The 21,715-nt window shown below is 45.3% G+C and overlaps 1 protein-coding gene and 1 long non-coding RNA gene across 4 annotated transcripts in view; both read left to right on the top strand.

Annotated features, from left to right (window-relative positions):
• niban1a (niban apoptosis regulator 1a) overlaps positions 1 to 21,715 on the top strand; it is a 33,576-nt gene that overhangs the window by 7,567 nt on the left and 4,294 nt on the right. For 2 of the 3 annotated variants that reach the window (XR_008065201.1, XM_052463741.1), the window contains exons 2-11: positions 2,274 to 2,404; positions 8,231 to 8,359; positions 8,795 to 8,915; positions 13,782 to 13,946; positions 14,441 to 14,556; positions 15,109 to 15,213; positions 15,303 to 15,465; positions 19,654 to 19,841; positions 20,136 to 20,282; positions 21,603 to 21,713. Coding sequence is in view for 2 of the 3 variants with exons in the window: in XM_052463741.1 (XP_052319701.1) it covers positions 2,274 to 2,404; positions 8,231 to 8,359; positions 8,795 to 8,915; positions 13,782 to 13,946; positions 14,441 to 14,556; positions 15,109 to 15,213; positions 15,303 to 15,465; positions 19,654 to 19,841; positions 20,136 to 20,282; positions 21,603 to 21,713 (1,376 nt within the window). In the remaining variant the exon portion in view is untranslated. Of the gene's footprint in view, positions 1 to 2,012; positions 2,106 to 2,273; positions 2,405 to 8,230; positions 8,360 to 8,794; positions 8,916 to 13,781; positions 13,947 to 14,440; positions 14,557 to 15,108; positions 15,214 to 15,302; positions 15,466 to 19,653; positions 19,842 to 20,135; positions 20,283 to 21,602; positions 21,714 to 21,715 lie in introns of those variants that run through there. The other variant, XM_052463747.1, reaches the window with a different exon arrangement.
• LOC127907628 (uncharacterized) lies at positions 10,673 to 13,041 on the top strand. Its single transcript, XR_008065202.1, has 3 exons — positions 10,673 to 10,791; positions 11,749 to 11,843; positions 12,737 to 13,041. It is a non-coding gene; the product is annotated as an uncharacterized LOC127907628 (long non-coding RNA).

The following is a 21,715-nucleotide window of genomic DNA, read 5'->3' as shown; positions in this document are numbered from 1 at the left end:
TGTTCTGTACTGTAGTAGGTAGAGGAGGGGTTTAGCTGTTCTGTACTGTAGTAGGTAGAGGAGGGGTTTAGCTGTTCTGTACTGTAGTAGGTAAAAGAGGGGTTTAGCTGTTCTGTACTGTAGTAGGTAGAGGAGGGGTTTAGCTGTTCTGTACTGTAGTAGGTAAACGAGGGAGTTAGCTGTTCTGTACTGTAGTAGGTAAACAAGGGGTTTAGCTGTTATGTACTGTAGTAGGTAGAGGAGGGAGTTAGCTGTTCTGTACTGTAGTAGGTAGAAGAGGGGTTTAGCTGTTCTGCACTGTAGTAGGTAGAGGGGTTTAGCTGTTATGTACTGTAGTAGGTAGAGGAGGGGTTTAGCTGTTCTGTACTGTAGTAGGTAGAGGGGTTTAGCTGTTCTGTACTGTAGTAGGTAGAGGAGGGGTTTAGCTGTTCTGTACTGTAGTAGGTAGAGGAGGGGTTTAGCTATTCTGTACTGTAGTAGGTAAAAGAGGGGTTTAGCTGTTCTGTACTGTAGTAGGTAGAGGGGTTTAGCTGTTATGTACTGTAGTAGGTAGAGGAGGGGTTTAGCTGTTCTGTACTGTAGTGGGTAAAAGAGGGGTTTAGCTGTTCTGTACTGTAGTAGGTAGAGGAGGGGTTCAGCTGTTCTGTACTGTAGTAGGTAGAGGAGGGGTTTAGCTATTCTGTACTGTAGTAGGTAAAAGAGGGGTTTAGCTGTTCTGTACTGTAGTAGGTAGAGGGGTTTAGCTGTTCTGTACTGTAGTAGGTAGAGGAGGGGTTTAGCTGTTATGTACTGTAGTAGGTAAAAGAGGGGTTTAGCTGTTCTGTACTGTAGTAGGTAGAGGAGGGGTTTAGCTGTTCTGTACTGTAGTAGGTAGAGGAGGGGGTTAGCTGTTCTGTACTGTAGTAGATAGAGGAGGGGTTTAGCTGTTCTGTACTGTAGTAGGTAGAGGAGGGGTTTAGCTGTTCTGTACTGTAGTAGGTAGAGGAGGGGTTAGCTGTTCTGTACTGTAGTAGGTAGAGGAGGGGTTTAGCTGTTCTGTACTGTAGTAGGTAAAAGAGGGGTTTAGCTGTTCTGTACTGTAGCAGGTTTTTCAAAAATGAAACTGTTTCCATAGTGATACACTGAGCTCTGTGGTCACACACTCCGTATCTTCTGTAACACATCCTGCTATTACACACTGAGGTAATGACAGTGCAGTCAACAGACACACTCATTACAGACACACTCATTACATCTAGATAATCTTGTACAGCAATATGATCTCTGAGACCTGTAGCACTGCTGACAGATTCAGTCTTAGTATATGGAATATCTCTGGGCAAGGATGCTGTTATTGACAGAGTCACAGGCCCTCCCTCCATACCTCTATCCGTCTGTTTTGCTTTTCCACAGAACTAGATCCATATTCATGGATCTGCCTGGGAATGATTAAGTGGAAACTAAAGTGAAATGGGAGACTGTTTGTGTGTAGTCGTCTGATCTGACATTCAGCAGAGAGAGGTAGAGCAGCGTGTGTGTGTGTGTGTGTGTGTGTGTGTGTGTGTGTGTGTGTGTGTGTGTGTGTGTGTGTGTGTGTGTGTGTGTGTGTGTGTGTGTGTGTGTGTGTGTGTGTGTGTGTGTGTGTGTGTGTGCACGCGCGTGTGTGTGTGTGTGTGTGTGTGCGCGCACGCGCGTGTGTGTGTGTGTAAGGGATCTGCTTGATGCTGAGAGGGTAGTCTGGTGGCCTTGGACTGGAGCACCGCATGGCCCTCTGCACAGAGAAAGACAGTCTGATTGGGCCAGTACATACACCCAATTACTTACTCATGCAGAGAGAAAGAGCGAAAGAGAGAGTAGAGATAGAGGGGGTGTAATGAACAGTAACGACTGCCGTATGTGGTCTCTAAGCTCTGTGTGCTGTGATTCCCTACATAGGCTACAGTCCCTATGATGTCACCTGGTTTGTGTCTGTCAGTGTGAAGGGCTTGAGTGACTTCCCTGGCAGTCTAGGTGTTGTGTAAGACGATACGGTACGGGCAGAGCTCACAGTGGAAAAATACTGATGAGCAAAGCGGGAGTTACAGTCAGAGGCACAGGAGTTTTAAAGCTGAATCAAGGTCTATGAAGTAAGCCTCATCAGAACTTCTCCTTTTCCTGCTCTTTGATCTTATCTTCCCTGTCCACTTCCTTACTAATACTACCCCCCTAGACCGAATTACCATAGCTATTTCTGTTATCTGCTACTACTGTATAATGCTAATAGTTACTGTATTTCTGTGTGTTGTTGTTAATAGGTTGTGCGGACGCAGAGCTGAAGGAGTTCAGTCCCCACTACAGGAGACAGTACTCTGTGGTCTTCTTCTCCCAAGTCCAGGATGAGCTGGAGCAACAGAAAGAGAAAATAAAACAGCTACTCAAACAAAGGGTAAGGAGGTTTTGTGTGTGTGTGTGTGTTCAATGGATCTCTCCATTGACGTAGAAAGAACACGCCTCCCTTCCAGGACAGCTACAAGGCCCTCCCCCACCCTCCCTTCGGCAAATCGGATCACACCTCCATTCTGCTCCTCCCTGCCAAAAGGCAGAAACTTAAGCAGGAAGCACCAATGGTAAGGACGGTTCAACGTTGGTCTGACACAGTGGTTCCCAAACTTTTTATAATCCCGTACCCCTTTAAACATTCAACCTCCAGCTGTACCCCCTCTAGCACCAGGGACAGCTTACTCTCAAGTGTTGTTTTTTGCCATCATTGTAAGCCTGCCACACACACACTATACGATACATTTATTAAACATAAGAATGAGCTTGAGTTTTTGTCACAACCTGGCTTGTGGGAAGTGACAAAGAGCTCTTATAGGACCAGGACACATACAATAATATAAAGAAAATAAATTATTTTGCGCTTTAGTTTAACCATCTTACATATAAAACCTTATTTGTTAATCAAAAATTGTGAATAACTGACCACAGGTTAATGAGAATGGTGTGCTTGAAAGGATGCACATAACTCTGCAAATGTTGGGTTGTATTGGAGAGTCTCAGTCTTAAATGATTTTCTCCACACAGTCTGTGCTTATATTTAGTTTTCATGCTAGTGAGGGCCACTCTCACATAGGTACGTGGTTGCAAAGGGCATCAGTGTCTTAACAGTGCGATTTGCCAAGGCAGGATACTCTGATTGGGATACCCCAATCCAGAAATCTGGCAGTGACTTCTGATTAAATGACATTTTCACAGAACCGCTTGTTGCAATTTCGATGAGTCTCTCTTGTTCAGATATGGGTAAGTGGACTGGAGGCAGGGAAGGAAAGGGATAACGTATCCAGTTGTTTGTGTCATCCATTTTGGGAAAGTTCCTGTGTAATTGCGCACCCAACTCACTCAGGTGCTTCGCAATATCACATATGACCTTGTCTGTAAGCTTGAGTTCATATGCACACAACAAATCATACAATGGAAAGACCTGTGTGTTGTCCTTGTTAATGCAGACAGAGAAGAGCTCCAAATTCTTAATCAAAGCCTCAATTTTGTCCCGCACATTGAATATAGTTGCGGAGAGTCCTTGTAATCCTAGATTCAGATCATTCAGGTGAGAAAAAACAGATAGACCAGTCGTGTGAGAAACTTGTCATTGTGTAAGCGGTCAGACAAGTGAAAATGGTCAGTAAAGACAACTTTAAGCTCGTCTCTCAATTCAAAACAACGTGTCAATACTTTTCTCCTTGATAACCAGCGCACTTCTGTATGTTGTAAAAGCGTTACATGGTCGCTGCCCATATCATTGCATAGTACAGAAAATACACGAGAGTTCAGGGGCCTTGCTGAACCATTTTCACTGTAGTGTCCAAAACGTCTTTCAAGCTGTCAGACATTCCTTTGGCAGCAAGAGCCTTTTGGTGGATGTTGCAGTGTACCCAAGTGGCGTCGGGAGCAACTGCTTGCAAGCACGTTACCCCTCTACTTTGTCTCCCTGTCAAGGCTTTTACGCCATCAGTACAGATACCAACATGAGTAAGACATTTAAGCGTACTAATCCTCGCAAGGCTGCCGGCTAAGACGGCATCCCAAACTGTCCTCAGAGTATGTGCAGACCATATTCAATCTCTCCCTATACCAGTCTGTTGTCCCATCTTGCATCAAGATGTCCACCATTGTTCCTGTACCCAAGAAAGCCGAAGGTAACTGAACTAAATGACCATCGCCCCGAAGCACTCACTTCTGTCATCATAAAGTGCTTTGAGAAGCTAGTTAAGGATCAAATCACCTCCACCTCAGTGGAGGCTGATGGGAAGAGCAATAGGAGGACGGGCTCATTGTAATGGCTGAAATTGAATAAATGGAACGGTATCAAACATATGGAAACCACGTGTCTGCGTTCCATTCCAGCCATTACAATGAGCCCATCCTCCTATAGCTCCTCCCACCAGCCTCCTTTGTTCCACCTTACCCGACACCCTAGAAGACGCACTACAATTTGCATACCGCCCCAACAGATCCACAGACGACACAATTGCCATTGCCCAGCACACTGCCCTATCCAACTTGGACAAGAGGAATATGGAAGAATGCTGTTCATTGACTACAGCTCAGTCTTCAACACCATAGTGCTCTCCAAGCTGATGACACAACAGTTGAAGGCCTGATTACCAACGACAAGACAGCATACAGGCAGGACGTGAGAGCTCTGACAGACTGCTGCCAGCAAAATAACCTCTCCCTCAAAGTCAACAAAACAAAGGGGCTGATTATGGACTACAGGAGACAGCAGAGAGAGCACGCTCTCCAACGTGGGTGCAGTGGAGAGGGTCAAAAGCTTCAAGTTCCTCCGCATGCACATCGATGAGGACCTGAAATAGACCCTTCACACAAAGAGCGTGGTGAAGAAAGCGCAACAGTGCCCCTTCAACCTCAGGAGGCGGAATGAATTTGGCGTTACCCCTAAGACCCTCACAAACTTCTACAGATGCACCATCGAGAGCATTCTGTCAGTCTGTATCACCACCTGTCATGGCTCCTGTACCGCTCGCAACCACAGGGCTCTCCAGAGGGTGGTGCAGTCAGCCCAACGCATCACCGGGGGCATACTTCTTACATGCAGGACATACAGTATACAGCACCCGGTGTCAGAGGAAGGCCAAGAAGATCATCAAGGACTTCAGACACCTGAGCCACGACCTGTTCACCCCGCTAACATCTAGAAGATCATCAAGGACTTCAGACACCTGAGCCACGACCTGTTCACCCAGCTAACATCTATAAGGCGGACACAGTACAGGTGCATCAAAGCTGTGACTGAAAGACAGAAAAACTGCTTCTATCTCCAGGCCATCAGACTGTTAAAACAGTCATCACTAGCCAGCTTCTGCCCAGTACCCTGCCTTGAACCATAGACAATGTCACTATCTGGCTACCACCGGATACCTGGCTACCCTGCACCTTAGAGACTGCTGCTCGATGTATATACACTACATGACCAAAAGTCATGCTCGTCAAACATCTCATTCCAAAATCATGGGCATTAATATGGAGTTCGTCCCCCTTTGCTACTATAACATCCTCCATTCTTCTGGGAAGGCTTTTCACTAGATGTTGGAACATTGCTGCGGGGACTTGCTTCCATTCAGCCACAAGAGCATTACTGAGGTCGGGCACTGATGTTGGGCGATTAGGCCTGGCTCGCAGTCAGCGTTCCAATTCATCCCAAAGGTGTTTGATGGGGTTGAGGTCAGGGCTCTGTGCAGGCCAGTCAGGTTCTTCAACACCAATCGCGACAAAGCATTTCTGTATGGATCTTGCTTTGTGTATGGGGGCAGTGTAATGCTGAAACAGGAAAGGGCCTTCCAAACTGTTGCCAAGAAGTCCAGAATTGTCTAGAATGTCATTCTATCCTGTAGGGTTAAGATTTCCCTTCCCTGGAACTAAGAGGCCTAGCCTGAACCATGAAAAACAGCCCCAGACCATTATTCCTCATCCACCAAACTTTACAGTTGGCACTATGCATTGGGGCAGGTAGCGTTCTCCTGGCTTCCATCGAACCCAGATTAGTTTGCTGGTGCCAGTTGGTGAAGCGTGACTCATCACTCCAGAGTCCAATGGCGGTGAGCTTTACACCACTCCAGCAGACTTTTAGCAGTGCGCATGGTGATCTTAGGTTTGTGTGCAGCTGCTTGGCCATGGAAGCCCATTTCTTGAAGCTCCTGACGAACAGTTCATGTGCAGACGTTGCTTCCAGAGGAAGTATGGAACTCTGTAGTGAGTGTTGCAAATGAGGACAGATGATTTTTACATGCTTCAGCACTCAGCGGTCCCGTTCTGTGAGCTTGTATGGCCTAACACTTCGTGGCTGAGCCATTGTTGCTCCTAGATATTTCCACTTCACAATAACAGCACTTACAGTTGACCGGGGCAAATCTAGCAGGGCAGAAATTTGATGAACTGACTTGTTGGAAAGGTGGCATCCTATGACGGTGCCACATTGAAAGTCCCTGCGCTTTTCAGTAAGACCATTCTACTGTCAATGTTTGTCTATGGAGATTGCATGGCTATGTGCTCAGCTTTATACACCTGTCAGCAACGGGTGTGGCTAACAGGTGTATCCACTAATTTGTATCTATACTGTATATACTGTAAACATTATTAAAGGGACCAGTCTTCAGTGACTTAAATTCCTGCAATTCTATCCATTTTGCCATGGGGTTTTGTAGCGTGTATTTAAATACTATATTCTCGACAGCTCATTCTATTATTTATACTGCTGTACATTGCATTTTAGTTACACTGTTCATACACACTGCATATTTATAGTCAACAGAAATGTAAATGCAACATGCAACAATTTCACTGAGTTACAGTTCACATACAGTAAGGAAATCAGTCAATTTAAATAAATAAATTCAGTCCTAATCTATGGATTTCTTATGACTGGGCCGGGGCGCAGCCATGGGTGGGCCTGGGAGGGCATAGGCCCACCCACATGAGAGTCTGACCCATCCACTGGGGATCCAGGCCCAGCCAATCAGAAGGGCTTTATTACAGACAGAAATACTCCTCAGCCTTGTTCAGGGAGGTGACCAGGAACCCGATGGTCACTTTGGCAGAGCTCCAGAGTTCCTCTGTGGATATGGGAGAACCTTCCAGAAGGACAACCATCTTTGCAGCACTCCACCAATCAGACCTTTATGATAGAGTGGCCAGACGGAAGCCACTTCTCAGTAAAAGGCACATGACAGCCCGCTTGGAGTTTGCCAAAAGGCAACTAAAGAACAAGATTCTCTGGTCTGATATAACCAAGATTGAACTCTTTGTCCTGAATGCCAAGCATCTCGTCTGGAGGAAACCTGGCACCATCCCTACGGTGAAGCATGGTGATGGCAACACCATGCGGTGGAGATGTTTTTCAGCGGCAGGGACTGGGAGACTAGTCAGGATCGAGGGAAAGATGAACGGAACAAAGTATAGAGAGATCCTTGATGAAAACCTGGTCCAGAGTGCTCAGGTCCTCAGACTGGGGTGAAGGTTCACCTTCCACCAGGACAATGACCCTAAGCACACAGCCAAGACAATGCAGGAGTGGCTTCGAGACAAGTCTCTGAATGTCCTTGAGTGGCCCAGCCAGAGCCCGGACTTGAACCTGATCAAACATCTCTGGAGAGACCTGAAAATAGCTGTGCAGCAATGCTCCCCATCCAACCTGACAGAGCTTGAGAGGATCTGCAGAGAAGAATGGGAGAAACCCCCCAAATACAGGTGTGCCGAGCTTGTAGCGTCATACCCAAGAAGACTCGAGGCTGTAATTACTGCCAAAGGTGCTTCAACAAAGTACTGAGTAAAGGGTCTGAATACTTATGTAAATGTGATATATCAGTTGTTTATTCTTTTATAAATTTGCAAAAATGTATAAAACCTGTTTTTGCTTAGTCATTACAGGATATTGTGTGTACTGGATTCTTGACATATCTCATTCTAATATATCTACTGCTTTCCATGTCATTTAGTATTTATTCCGTAAATTCATACGGTGTACATACGTATAGATTACATTTGGATTACTGTTACAGTGCTATTTGGGTTCATTGGATTCGTTCCCAACATTTCACGATTTCTTGTTGTTGTCGTTTTGATTATTTGTATACTTGTTTGACATTTTACTGCATTGTTAGGAGCTAGTAAAATAAGCATTTCGCCTCAAACTTGGATTTGATTACCACTGAGGAGATGGACATGGCATCATGACATCATCTCTTTGTTTATTCAGGGTCCTCCGAAGGCAGGGGAGGTGCTGTATGAGGAACAGGTCCTCCATTTTGATTATACCCGGAAGTGGAAGGAGAGATACATGGTGGTTCGCGCCAACTACTGCCTGGAGTGTCACGACAGCTTTGAGGTGAGCAGGACGCTCTTATGACAGTCTTATTAACAGCCATGATATAGGACTGGGACCATCAACTAGATTCAGATGCAGGAAAAACAATTATTCAGTGGATGGTCAGGGGGCTGGAACATAATTACAAATCATTTGTAGACTGCAAATTGACCACAAGAAGCCCAAACAGATATAATATTTGACAAAAACATAAAACTTTCAAACCTTACATTTGTATACGACCATGGGAATACTATGGAACAGATTTCCAAAATAAAAATATATATGTATATATTTGGGCCCACGAGCTGCCAGTTGGGGAACCATGAGATAGGACACAGTCATTGGGCAACATTTTATCTGAATGGGTGAATAGGTGGCATACGGAAAATGAATACTTTAGCTAAATAAATAACAGAAAAAGATCCAGTAGCCCTAATGACTGTTCTGTTCCAGACCTTTGTGAAGGGCGTGCCCCCTCTCCACAAGCTGCTACCAACAGGAGGCACTGTGCTCACCACAGAGGAGAAGTACATGGCCATGGTGGACCAATGCTTCCCTGTTTCTGAAACCAACAGTGAGTAGATCATGTAGAAGGTTGTCCGTTGTGGGCAACCATGTGTATGACATTGAGTTGAGTTACAGTAAGTAAACAAAACTGACTACCGATACTGTGCCTCTATATTACCAGCTATATTATGACATATACTGACGATATACACTCTGTAGATAGTGTGTAGGTTAGGTTACACACTCTGTGTTGCTACACAACATTACACACTCACTAGACAAATCCCTTTATTTCAGTCTCTATGGATTCTCTAGGAGTTCTACTTGTCCAGTGGAATTCCAATGCAAATACAGTCTGTCCAAACCTCCTTTTTTTTAACCTTTATTTAACTAGGCAAGTCAGTTAAGAACAAATTCTTATTTTCAATGACTGCCTAGGAACAGTGGGTTAACTGCCTGTTCAGGGGCAGAAAAACAGATTTGTACCTTGTCAGCTCGGTGGTTTGAACTTGCAAGTCCAACGCTCTAACCACTAGGCTACCCTGCCACCCCAAACCTGCCTACTGGGACACAGAAGCATAGAGAAACCAGTCTTCATAAAACCGGACCGATAATACACCTGGACACTGATACAGCTTGTGTTTGACTGTTGGGAGATTATTTCATTTGGTCTCTGTTGCCATGCCGAACACTTCTTTTGAAAGTTGCCATATTTCTGTCTAATGCTTTGTTGTTGCCCAAACTCCCACCTTAACTTATTTTAGCCGTGTAGAGAGCACAGTGAGTGGGTTTTCATGTTTTAGTCCAAGCTACTTTGGGAGAAGCAGCGTTACCTCTCCTGTAAAATATGTCCACAGATGGAAATAAATACTGTGTTCTGTAGCACATCTGATCATATATTTTCTCACGAGAGATGAACACTAACTTAAAAATACACACCTGATCATCAGCTGTTTGTGAGGTCGTTGGTCAAATAAAATAAAAATGCAGAGTCAGGCACAGGACACAGTTCTGAGTAATAATCCAAAATGTACTCAACAATAGGTAGTCTTCTGTACACACAGTTGTAGCTCAGTTGGTAGAGCATGGCGCTTGTAACACAGTTCTCCCGGGACGTAATAATGCACACATGAAATGTACTGCTAAATGGCATATATTATTATTATTATAGGTAAGATTCCAACAAGGAACAAGCACAATAATCCACAGCACGAACAACGAGAACCCACATGACAAACAATAACGCACAAAACAGAGAGGGAAACCAGAGGGTTTAATAAGGAACATAATGAATGGAATGGAAACCAGGTGTGTATGATCAAGACAAAACAAAATGAAAATGAAACATGGATCGGTGGTGTCTAGAAAGCCGGTGATGTCGCCCGCCGAACGCCGCCCGAAGAAGGAGAGGGACTGACTTCGGCCGAAGTCGTGACACTGTTTCATCCTTTGGAACAGCCAGCGTGTTCTTCTAGTTGTCTAGCAAAACCAGGCAGGCTGGCGTGTGTGTGTGTCATAAGTCCCATGCTATCGCCCAGCATGATATGTGTGATACTAATAGCTAGACATCCCAGTTTGGGTGTAACAGTAGCTTGAGATCACATTGTGTAGGTGTGTGTGTACTGTATGACCAGCAGGATGGTGTGTGTGTACTGTATGACCAGCAGGATGGTGTGTGTGTACTGTATGACCAGCAGGATGGTGTGTGTGTACTGTATGACCAGCAGGATGTGTGTACTGTATGACCATGATGGTGTGTGTACTGTATGACCAGCAGGATGGTGTGTGTGTACTGTATGACCAGCAGGATGGTGTGTGTGTGTGTGTACTGTATGACCAGCAGGATGGTGTGTGTGTGTACTGTATGACCAGCAGGGTGGTGTGTGTGTACTGTATGACCAGCAGGATGGTGTGTGTGTGTGTACTGTATGACCAGCAGGATGGTGTGTGTGTACTGTATGACCAGCAGGATGGTGTGTGTGTGTACTGTATGACCAGCAGGGTGGTGTGTGTGTGTATGACCAGCAGGGTGGTGGGTGGTGTGTGTGACTATGACCAGCAGGATGGTGTGTGTGTACTGTATGACCAGCAGGATGGTGTGTGTGTGTGTACAGTGGTGTGTGTGTACTGACCAGCAGGATGGTGTGTGTGTACTGTATGACCAGCAGGATGTGTGTGTGTGTACTGTATGACCAGCAGGGTGGTGTGTGTGTACTGTATGACCAGCAGGATGTGTGTGTGGTGTGTGTGTACTGTATGACCAGCAGGATGGTGTGTGTGTGTACTGTATGACCAGCAGGATGGTGTGTGTGTATGACCAGCAGGGTGTGTGACCAGACCAGCAGGATGGTGTGTGTGTACTGTATGACCAGCAGGATGGTGTGTGTGTACTGTATGACCAGCAGGATGGTGTGTGTGTACTGTATGACCAGCAGGATGGTGTGTGTGTGTGTGTGTGTACTCTATGACCAGCAGGATGGTGTGTGTACTGTATGACCAGCAGGGTGTGTGTGTGTACTGTATGACCAGCAGGTGGTGGTGTGTGTGTGTGTGTACTCTATGACCCAGCAGGATGGTGTGTACTGTATGACCAGCTGTATGACCAGCAGGATGGTGTGTGACCAGCAGGGTGTGTGTGTACTGTATGACCAGCAGGGTGGTGTGTGTGTACTGTATGACCAGCAGGATGGTGTGTGTGTACTGTATGACCAGCAGGATGGTGTGTGTGTGTACTGTATGACCAGCAGGGTGGTGTGTGTGTACTGTATGACCAGCAGGATGGTGTGTGTGTGTGTGTACTGTATGACCAGCAGGATGGTGTGTGTGTGTACTGTATGACCAGCAGGATGGTATGACCAGCAGGATGGTATGTGTGTACTGTATGACCAGCAGGATGGCAGGATGGTGTGTGTACTGTATGACCAGCAGGATGGTGTGTGTGTGTACTGTATGACCAGCAGGATGGTGTGTGTGTGTACTGTATGACCAGCAGGATGTGTGTGTGTGTACTGTATGACCAGCAGGATGGTGTGTGTGTACTGTGTGACCAGCAGGATGGTGTGTGTGTGTGTACTGTATGACCAGCAGGATGGTGTGTGTGTACTGTATGACCAGCAGGATGGTGTGTGTGTGTGTGTACTGTATGACCAGCAGGATGGTGTGTGTGTGTACTGTATGACCAGCAGGATGGTGTGTGTGTACTGTATGACCAGCAGGATGTGTGTGTGTGTGTGTGTGTGACCAGCAGGATGGTGTACTGTGTACTGTATGACCAGCAGGATGTGTGTGTGTGTACTGTATGACCAGCAGGGTGGTGTGTGTGTACTGTATGACCAGCAGGATGTGTGTGTGTGTACTGTATGACCAGCAGGATGTATGACCAGTGTGTGTGTGTGTGTGTACTGTATGACCAGCAGGATGTGTGTGTGTGTGTGTGTGTGTGTGTACTGTATGACCAGCAGGATGGTGTGTGTGTACTGTATGACCAGTGTGTACTGTATGACCAGCAGGGTGTGTGTGTGTGTGTGTACTGTATGACCAGCAGGATGGTGTGTGTGTACTGTATGACCAGCAGGATGGTGTGTGTACTGTGTGTGTGTGTGTGTACTGTATGACCAGCAGGATGGTGTGTGTGTGTACTGTATGACCAGCAGGATGGTGTGTGTGTACTGTATGACCAGCAGGATGTGTGTGTGTGTGTACTGTATGACCAGCAGGGTGGTGTGTGTACTGTGACCAGCTGTACTGTATGACCAGCAGGATGGTGTGTGTGTGTGTACTGTATGACCAGCAGGATGACCAGCAGGATGTGTGTGTGTACTGTATGACCAGCAGGATGGTGTGTGTGTGTACTGTATGACCAGCAGGATGGTACTGTATGACCAGCAGGATGTGTGTGTACTGTATGACCAGCAGGATGGTGTGTGTGTGTACTGTATGACCAGCAGGATGGTGTGTGTGTGTGTACTGTATGACCAGCAGGATGGTGTGTGTACTGTATGACCAGCAGGATGGTGTGTGTGTGTACTGTATGACCAGCAGGATGGTGTGTGTGTGTGTACTGTATGACCAGCAGGATGGTGTGTGTGTGTACTGTATGACCAGCAGGATGGTGTGTGTGTGTGTGTACTGTATGACCAGCAGGATGGTGTGTGTGTACTGTATGACCAGCAGGATGGTGTGTGTGTGTGTACTGTATGTGTACTGTATGACCAGCAGGATGGTGTGTGTGTGTGTACTGTATGACCAGCAGGATGGTGTGTGTGTGTACTGTATGACCAGCAGGGTGGTGTGTGTGTGTACTGTATGACCAGCAGGATGGTGTGTGTGTGTACTGTATGACCAGCAGGTGTGTGTGTGTACTGTATGACCAGCAGGATGGTGTGTGTGTACTGTATGACCAGCAGGATGGTGTGTGTGTGTGTGTGTGTGTGTGTGTGTACTGTATGACCAGCAGGATGGTGTGTGTGTGTACTGTATGACCAGCAGGATGGTGTGTGTGTACTGTATGACCAGCAGGGTGGTGTGTGTGTGTGTGTACTGTATGACCAGCAGGATGGTGTGTGTGTACTGTATGACCAGCAGGATGGTGTGTGTGTGTACTGTATGACCAGCAGGATGGTGTGTGTGTGTGTGTGTGTGTACTGTATGACCAGCAGGATGGTGTGTGTGTGTACTGTATGACCAGCAGGATGGTGTGTGTGTGTGTGTACTGTATGACCAGCAGGGTGGTGTGTGTGTACTGTATGACCAGCAGGGTGGTGTGTGTGTACTGTATGACCAGCAGGGTGGTGTGTGTGTACTGTATGACCAGCAGGGTGGTGTGTGTGTACTGTATGACCAGCAGGGTGGTGTGTGTGTACTGTATGACCAGCAGGGTGGTGTGTGTGTACTGTATGACCAGCAGGGTGGTGTGTGTGTGTTTCCATTGCAGATGTGAAGGAGGAGTTTGCCCCTCCTACAATCAGCATGCCTGGACAGTTCCCTGTGTACCTCAGGCTTCCGTACCGTAGAGATTACTACTTCTGCTTCCGTCAGGAGGCTCGTCAAGATGCTTTCCTCTCCATCCTCTCTGACTGCATCCGTCACCAGAACCAAGGTAACTAACCAGCCAGAACGAACGGTTACCATGGTAGCAGGCTCGCCACACCAGCACTGAAGCAAAGATCCATAAGTGTATTTTAAATCGCATTTTCATGTACGGTCTCCTGAGGGAGGAGAGCAAACACAAAGCTCAGGTAGAACTAAGCCTGGGGCTGCAATTCTCTACCCTTCCCTCTGAAGTGTGCACTCACTCACTCACTCACTCACCCCCTCTCTCGTGTTTATGGGATATGGTGGAAGCTCCCTCTGGCCCGTGTTTTCACCAACCCAATGTTTTGTAAGTGCACACTTTGTGGAGACAAGAAGGGAATTGGAACACAACACAGGCGTGACTTCCTTCTTAAAAGACAAGCATCACACATTTCTTTCCACTGTCTTACACTTCTTTCTACCATTCTCTCTCTCTCTCTCTCTCTCTCTCTCTCTCTCTCTCTCTCTCTCTCTCTCTCTCTCTCTCTCTCTCTCTCTCTCTCTCTCTCTCTCTCTCAGACTTCCTAAAGAAGAAGACGGTTGAGGTGCAGGCCTTCCTCAAGGCGGTCCACCTCTACAGACAAGAGAAGGGCCGTTATGACTCCTGGAACATGCTGATTGGCAGTGATGTCAGGGTAGATTACAGCCTGGCTCTGCTTTAAACACACATTGAATACTTATACCCTTGAACATCTCTCTCTCCTTTAAAGGCACTGTAGGAATGGAATCTCCATCCTGTTAGTTGATGGCAGTATAATTGGGCCATTGTGTGATCAGGGGACATTTGTAATAGCTGGAAAGACTACCAGGAAGTTGAGTTAAAGTATTTCTGCTAGGAGGCTACCATTGTCCTACTGCACCCACACACCTCCGCATTCACTTATTTGTGTGTGTGTGTGTGTGTGTGTGTGTGTGTGTGTGTGTGTGTGTGTGTGTGTGTGTGTGTGTGTGTGTGTGTGTGTGTGCTCACACCTCTCTCGTCATAGTTAGTACCGTATGGAATGTTCTGGAATGTCAAGAGTAAAGCTGTTGCTCCCAGAGTGTTTCGTTGTGTAGTTGTGCTTGCAGTATCACTTACTGGTTTGTATGTTTGTCAGGGGTTATGTGGGGATAACTGTAGCTGTTTGATATGCACACACTGTTTGTTAGGATGTTCACAAATATATATTGTGTGTGTGTGTGTACAGGTACTTGCCAACTTGGTTATGGAGGAGCTGTTGCCGTCTCTGGAGAAGGATATGCTGCCTCATCTGAAAGCCAAGAAGACAGAGAGGAAGAGAGTGTGGTTCGCTGTGAGTCATACTCTTCTGTTCTGTAGTAGCTACTACAACACATGATCTTAGACCCTTACCCTCTGACCTCTCTCTCCTCTGCACCACAGACAATAGAAGCAGCTTATATCCTGGTGCAGGAGTGTCTGTTGGAGGGGCTGTCTGTTCTGAAGGAGGAGTGTAAGACAGCAGCTTGCCAGCAGGAGGTGCTGATACGTTCTGATATGGACTTGATCCTTCACTCTAGAACCTACCTGGAGGGAAAGCTTCGAGGTGACTACTTGCTAACACTGGAGAGAGAATCAATCCCAAATCCACCCCTATACTATAACCATATATAGGGGTCAATTTAGCAAGAGAGTCAGGGGTTTTCAGCTCTCACTCACTGCAAGACAAAGATGCTGCCTGTCAGGCAGAGGACTTGAAGCATTCCATTGTGATTGATCTGTGTGTGCTTGGGGGACCTGGTCATTAGTACTTATTGGCTGCAGCAGCCGAGGTAGGTAGAGAGAGCACTGCTTTGAGATGAAAGGGAAGGTGCTAATGCTATCCTCTATTACTGTGCATCCACATGAGAGCTAACATGGCAGGTTAACTATGGACTCATCCCCTTATTGTTTTGTTATTTTCAGTGTTGTTGACATTGATACCTAGCTGACTCCCTGTGAGCTTGACTGTCTCTGTTGAGTCAGCAGATGCCACTCACCAGGTCAGATAACTCTGAACACTGGGCTTTATACAATATTGATCTCCATTAAAACAGAGAGTTTACACAGGAGCCATGCCAATACCCTCCATCAAATGAGTTACAATTATCCAACTTAGACAGCAGCACTTAAGCTAACTTTTTTGATATTCTGGTTTTATTAGAACATAAGCACTATACATGAAATCCAGAGAGAGCTCAAACTGTGATTCAGTACCATACTGTATCTTGGTCTATTGACCTAGCCCTAGCTTGTGATCTGAGGCATGTACAGTGCATTCGGAAGGATTTAAGCAAGAAATACTAAGAATGATATGTAAAACAGTAGATATATTAGAGTGAGCTGTGTCAAGAATCCAGGAAATAAATATAATGAACAAAAATAGTGCATTTGGAAAGTATTCAGACCCCTTGACTTTTTCCACATTTTGTCCAGCCTTATTCTAAAATTGATAAAATAGTTGTTTTTCTCATTAATCTACATACAATACCTCATAATCACAGAGCAAAAAGAGGTTTTTAGAAATGTTTGGTAATTTATTAAACTGAAAAACATAATGACCTTATTTACAGTTGAAGTCAGAAGTTTACATACGCTTAGGTTGGAGTCATTAAAACTCATTTTTCAACCACTCCACAAATTTCTTGTTAACAAACTATAGTTTTGGCAAGTCGGTTGGGACATCTACTTCGTGCATGAGACAAGTAATTTCCAAAAATTGTTTACAGACAGATTATTTCACTTATACTTCACTGTATCACAATTCCAGTGGGTCAGAACTTTACATATACTAAGTTGACTGTGCCTTTAAACAGCTTGGAAAATTCCTGAAAATGATGTCATGGCTTTAGAAGCTTCTGATTGGCTAATTGACATAATTTGAGTCAATAGGAGGTGTACCTGTGGATGCACTTCAAGGCCTACCTTCAAACTCAGTACCTCTTTGCTTGACATCATGGGAAAATCAAAAGAAATCAGCCAGGACATACAATTGTTTTTATAGACCTTCCCAAGCTCATCCTTGGGAGCAATTTCCAAACACCTGAAGGTACCACGTTCATCTTTACAAACAATAGTACGCAAGTATGAACACCATGGGACCACGCAGCCGTCATACCGCTCAGGAAGAAGACGCGTTCTGTCTCCTAGAGATGAACGTACTTTGGTGCGAAAAGTGCAAATCGATCCCAACAGCAAAAGACCTTGTGAAGATTCTGGAGGAAACAGGTACAAAAGTAGCTATATCCACAGTAAAACATAACTTGAAAGGCCGCTCAACAAGGAAGAAGCCACTGCTCCAAAACCACCATAAAAAAAGCCAGACTACGGTTCGCAACTGCACATGGGGACAAAGATCGTACTTTTTGGAGAAATGTCCTCTGGTCTGATGAAACAAAAATATAATAGTTTGGCCATAATGACCATCGTTATGTTTGGAGGAAAAAGGGGGAGGATTGCAAGCTGAAGAACACCATCCCAACCATGAAGCACTACTATTAGTAGCACTACCACTACTATTATTCTAACATTTCACATTCTTAAAATAAAGTGGTGATCCTAACTGACCTAAGACAGTGAATTTGTACTAGGATTAAATGTCAAGCATTGTGAAATACTGAGTTTTTTGTGTTTGGCTAAGGGGTATGTAAACTTCCGACTTCAAACTCAGTTTTTTCACAATTCCTGACATTTAATGCTGTGGGGATGTTTTTCAGCGGCAGGGACTGGGAGACTAGTTAGCATCGAGCGGAAAGATGAACGAAGCAGAGTACAGAGAGATCCTTGATGAAATTACCCTAAGCACACAGCCAAGACAAGGCAGGAGTGGCTTTGGGACAAGTCTCTAAATGTCCTTGAGTGGCCCAGCCAGACCCCGGACTTGAACGCGATCGAACATCTCTGGAGAGACCTGAAAATAGCTGTGCAGTGACGCTCCCCATCCAACCTGACAGAGCTTGAGAGAATCTGCAGAGTAGAATGGGAATAACTCTGCAAATACAGGTGTGCCCAAGAAGACTTGAGGTTGTAATGGCTGCAAAAGGTGCTTCAACAAAGTACTGAGTAAACAGTCTGAATACTTATGTAAATGTGATATTTCAGTTTCATATTTTGAACATATTTGTAAACATTTCTAAACACCTGTTTTTGCTTTGTCATTATGGGATATTGTGTGTAGAATGATGAGGAGAAAAAAACATTTCAATCCATTTTAGAATAAAGCTGTAACGTAACAAAATGTGGAAAAAGTCTAGGGGTCTGAAAACTTACCGAATGCACTGTATCTGTGAATCTCTTTCCTCCTATAGCCAGTGTATCAGAGTAGCTAATTATTATCTCCTCCTGTAGCCAGTGTATCAGAGTAGCTAATGACTCTCTCTATCCTCCTGTAGCCAGTGTATCAGAGTAGCTAATGACTCTCTCTATCCTCCTGTAGCTAGTGTATCAGAGTAGCTAATGATTATCTCCTCCTGTAGCCAGTGTATCAGAGTAACTAATGATGATCTCCTCCTGTAGCCAGTGTATCAGAGAAGCTAATGATTATCTCCTCCTGTAGTCAGTGTATCAGAGTAGCTAATGCCTCTCTCCTCTTGTAGCCAGTGTATCAGAGTAGCTAATGATTATATCCTCCTGTAGCCAGTGTATCAGAGTAGCTAATGATTATATCCTCCTGTAGTCAGTGTATCAGAGTAGCTAATGACTCTCTCCTCTTGTAGCCAGTGTATCAGAGTAGCTAATGATTATATCCTCCTGTAGCCAGTGTATCAGAGTAGCTAATGACTCTCTCCTCTTGTAGCCAGTGTATCAGAGTAGCTAATGATTATATCCTCCTGTAGTCAGTGTATCAGAGTAGCTAATGCCTCTCTCCTCTTGTAGCCAGTGTATCAGAGTAGCTAATGATTATATCCTCCTGTAGCCAGTGTATCAGAGTAGCTAATGATTATATCATCCTGTAGTCAGTGTATCAGAGTAGCTAATGACTCTCTCCTCTTGTAGCCAGTGTATCAGAGTAGCTAATGATTATCTCCTCTTGTAGCCAGTATATCAGAGTAGCTAATGCCTCTCTCCTCCTGTAGTCAGTGTATCAGAGTAGCTAATGACTCTCTCCTCTTGTAGCCAGTGTATCAGAGTAGCTAATGATTATCTCCTCTTGTAGCCAGTATATCAGAGTAGCTAATGATTATATCCTCCTGTAGTCAGTGTATCAGAGTAGCTAATGACTCTCTCCTCTTGTAGCCAGTGTATCAGAGTAGCTAATGATTATATCCTCCTGTAGCCAGTATATCAGAGTAGCTAATGATTATATCCTCCTGTAGCCAGTGTATCAGAGTAGCTAATGATTATCTCCTCTTGTAGCCAGTATATCAGAGTAGCTAATGCCTCTCTCCTCCTGTAGTCAGTGTATCAGAGTAGCTAATGACTCTCTCCTCTTGTAGCCAGTGTATCAGAGTAGCTAATGATTATCTCCTCTTGTAGCCAGTATATCAGAGTAGCTAATGATTATATCCTCCTGTAGTCAGTGTATCAGAGTAGCTAATGACTCTCTCCTCTTGTAGCCAGTGTATCAGAGTAGCTAATGATTATCTCCTCTTGTAGCCAGTGTATCAGAGTAGCTAATGATTATATCCTCCTGTAGCCAGTGTATCAGAGTAGCTAATGATTATATCCTCCTGTAGCCAGTGTATCAGAGTAGCTAATGATTATATCCTCCTGTAGCCAGTGTATCAGAGTAGCTAATGACTCTCTCCTCTTGTAGCCAGTGTATCAGAGCCAGCAGAGAAGTTCTGTTCGGAGGGCGTGCAGCCCTACCTGGCCTCCATACTGGAGGAGCTCATGGGACCAATCAGCTCAGGGTTCCAGGAGGCACGGCTCCTAAGTGACAACCAGATGGACCAACTGTGTCAGGACTTCCAGGAGGGCGGTGTTACCGACAAACTCAAGCAGGTGTGGACTTCCTCTCCTCCTTAAACAATCCTGTCTGAGCTATCGTTTCTCAAATCCTTTACCGTCAAACCCGGAGTTTCTGCTGATCCCATTCACACCCATTTCTTCCTTTCCGTTCCTCTCCTTTTTCCACACTCCTTCCTATCTCCCATCCTCGTCATTCATTTTTTACCTCAAATTCCCCTCTCCTTCCCTCCGTTCCTCTCCTTTTTCCACACTCCTTCCTATCTCCCATCCTCGTCATTCATTTTTTACCTCTGATCCCCCTCTCCTTCCCTCCGTTCCTCTCTCCAGGCCCTGGCTAAGCTGAGTAAGCCCAACCTGTTGAGTTGTTACCAGAGGATCAACTCTCTCCACAACCAGCTGCATGACCTGCAGGAACGTTTTGGCTTCTCCAACATCAGCAATCTGGTCCACAGCACCCAGATAGACCTGCAGCAGGTACACGCGCACACACACACACACACACACACACACACACACACACACACACACACACACACACACACACACACACACACACACACACACACACACACACACACACACACACAGACAGTACTGGTTCGAGATCAATCATCATAAATTGCTCTCTGTCAGTCCTCTCTAAGTGACCTAGTAACATTCTCCAGACATCAATGCTCCTCACAACGTGTCAGTTGTTGGGAATCAATCAGAACTAGATCTAACTATGATGCCCTAACTGATCTGATGATCTAACTATTAATGGACAGTTAGTTGTGTTATTCATTGGTGAGCTCCAAGTTCATAATAATAATATTAACTTTATTTGAATTGCGCTTTTCAATACAAGTGACAAAGTGCTTCACATCATCCAATAATTTAAAAAAGCACAAACAAATAAATAAATACAGGAGGAAGGACAATTAAAAAAATATAGCTAATTCAAATCATACATTGGAATCACACATTAAAAGCATCTTTATAAAAGTGTGTCTTCAACAGGGATTTAAAAAGAGACACTGAATCTGCAAGCCTGATCTCCTCTGGCAGACCACTCCAAAGTCTAGGGGCTCTAATGGTACAGTAAATGCCTGATCTCCTCTGGCAGACCACTCCAAAGTCTAGGGGCTCTAATGGTACAGTAAATGCCTGATCTCCTCTGGCAGACCACTCCAAAGTCTAGGGGCTCTAATGGTACAGTAAATGCCTGATCTCCTCTGGCAGACCACTCCAAAGTCTAGGGGCTCTAATGGTACAGTAAATGCCTGATCTCCTCTGGCAGACCACTCCAAAGTCTAGGGGCTCTAATGGTACAGTAAATGCCTGATCTCCTCTGGCAGACCACTCCAAAGTCTAGGGGCTCTAATGGTACAGTAAATGCCTGGTCTCCTTTGGTTTCCAACCTAGACTTTGGACTGGTCAATACTGCCCTGCCAGAGGGTATCAGGCTGGGTCTTGGCTCATAGGGAGATATTGGATCGGAGAAATAAACCAAGCCTGACCTTAAAGGTGGGGCAACGACAACAACACACTCAATTGTCTCATACATAACTCTTTAGTTGTGGGTAGAAATCAGGGGACAGAAGTCATTCACTCTGTGTCTTTAACTGCAGCATTGTCATTTGTCATCAGCTTAAAGTTTGCAGGTCTTCCATTTACTGTTCATGAACCCTTTCTAACATTGATTTGTACGGCACCAGTCGGGTCATTTAACCAAGATGACATTCTGGCAGTTTATTCTTTGTTTGTTTTCACTGATGCCACTGAGGCTAACTTCCTCCCCGTGCCCTGTTTCAGCTGATTGAAAACGCAGCGTACTCCTTTGAGCTGCTACTCTACAAGGCCAAAGAAAACAGCACAGACAATGTAGGCTCTGCCATGGAGAAGTCCAGGCACATGGTGCTCAAGGT

This window comes from Oncorhynchus keta, chromosome 1 (assembly GCF_023373465.1).
Source record: "Oncorhynchus keta strain PuntledgeMale-10-30-2019 chromosome 1, Oket_V2, whole genome shotgun sequence".
Classification (NCBI taxonomy): domain Eukaryota; kingdom Metazoa; phylum Chordata; class Actinopteri; order Salmoniformes; family Salmonidae; genus Oncorhynchus; species Oncorhynchus keta.
The sequence above is the reverse complement of the archived record's forward strand: the minus strand, read 5'-3'. Positions and strand labels throughout refer to the sequence as shown.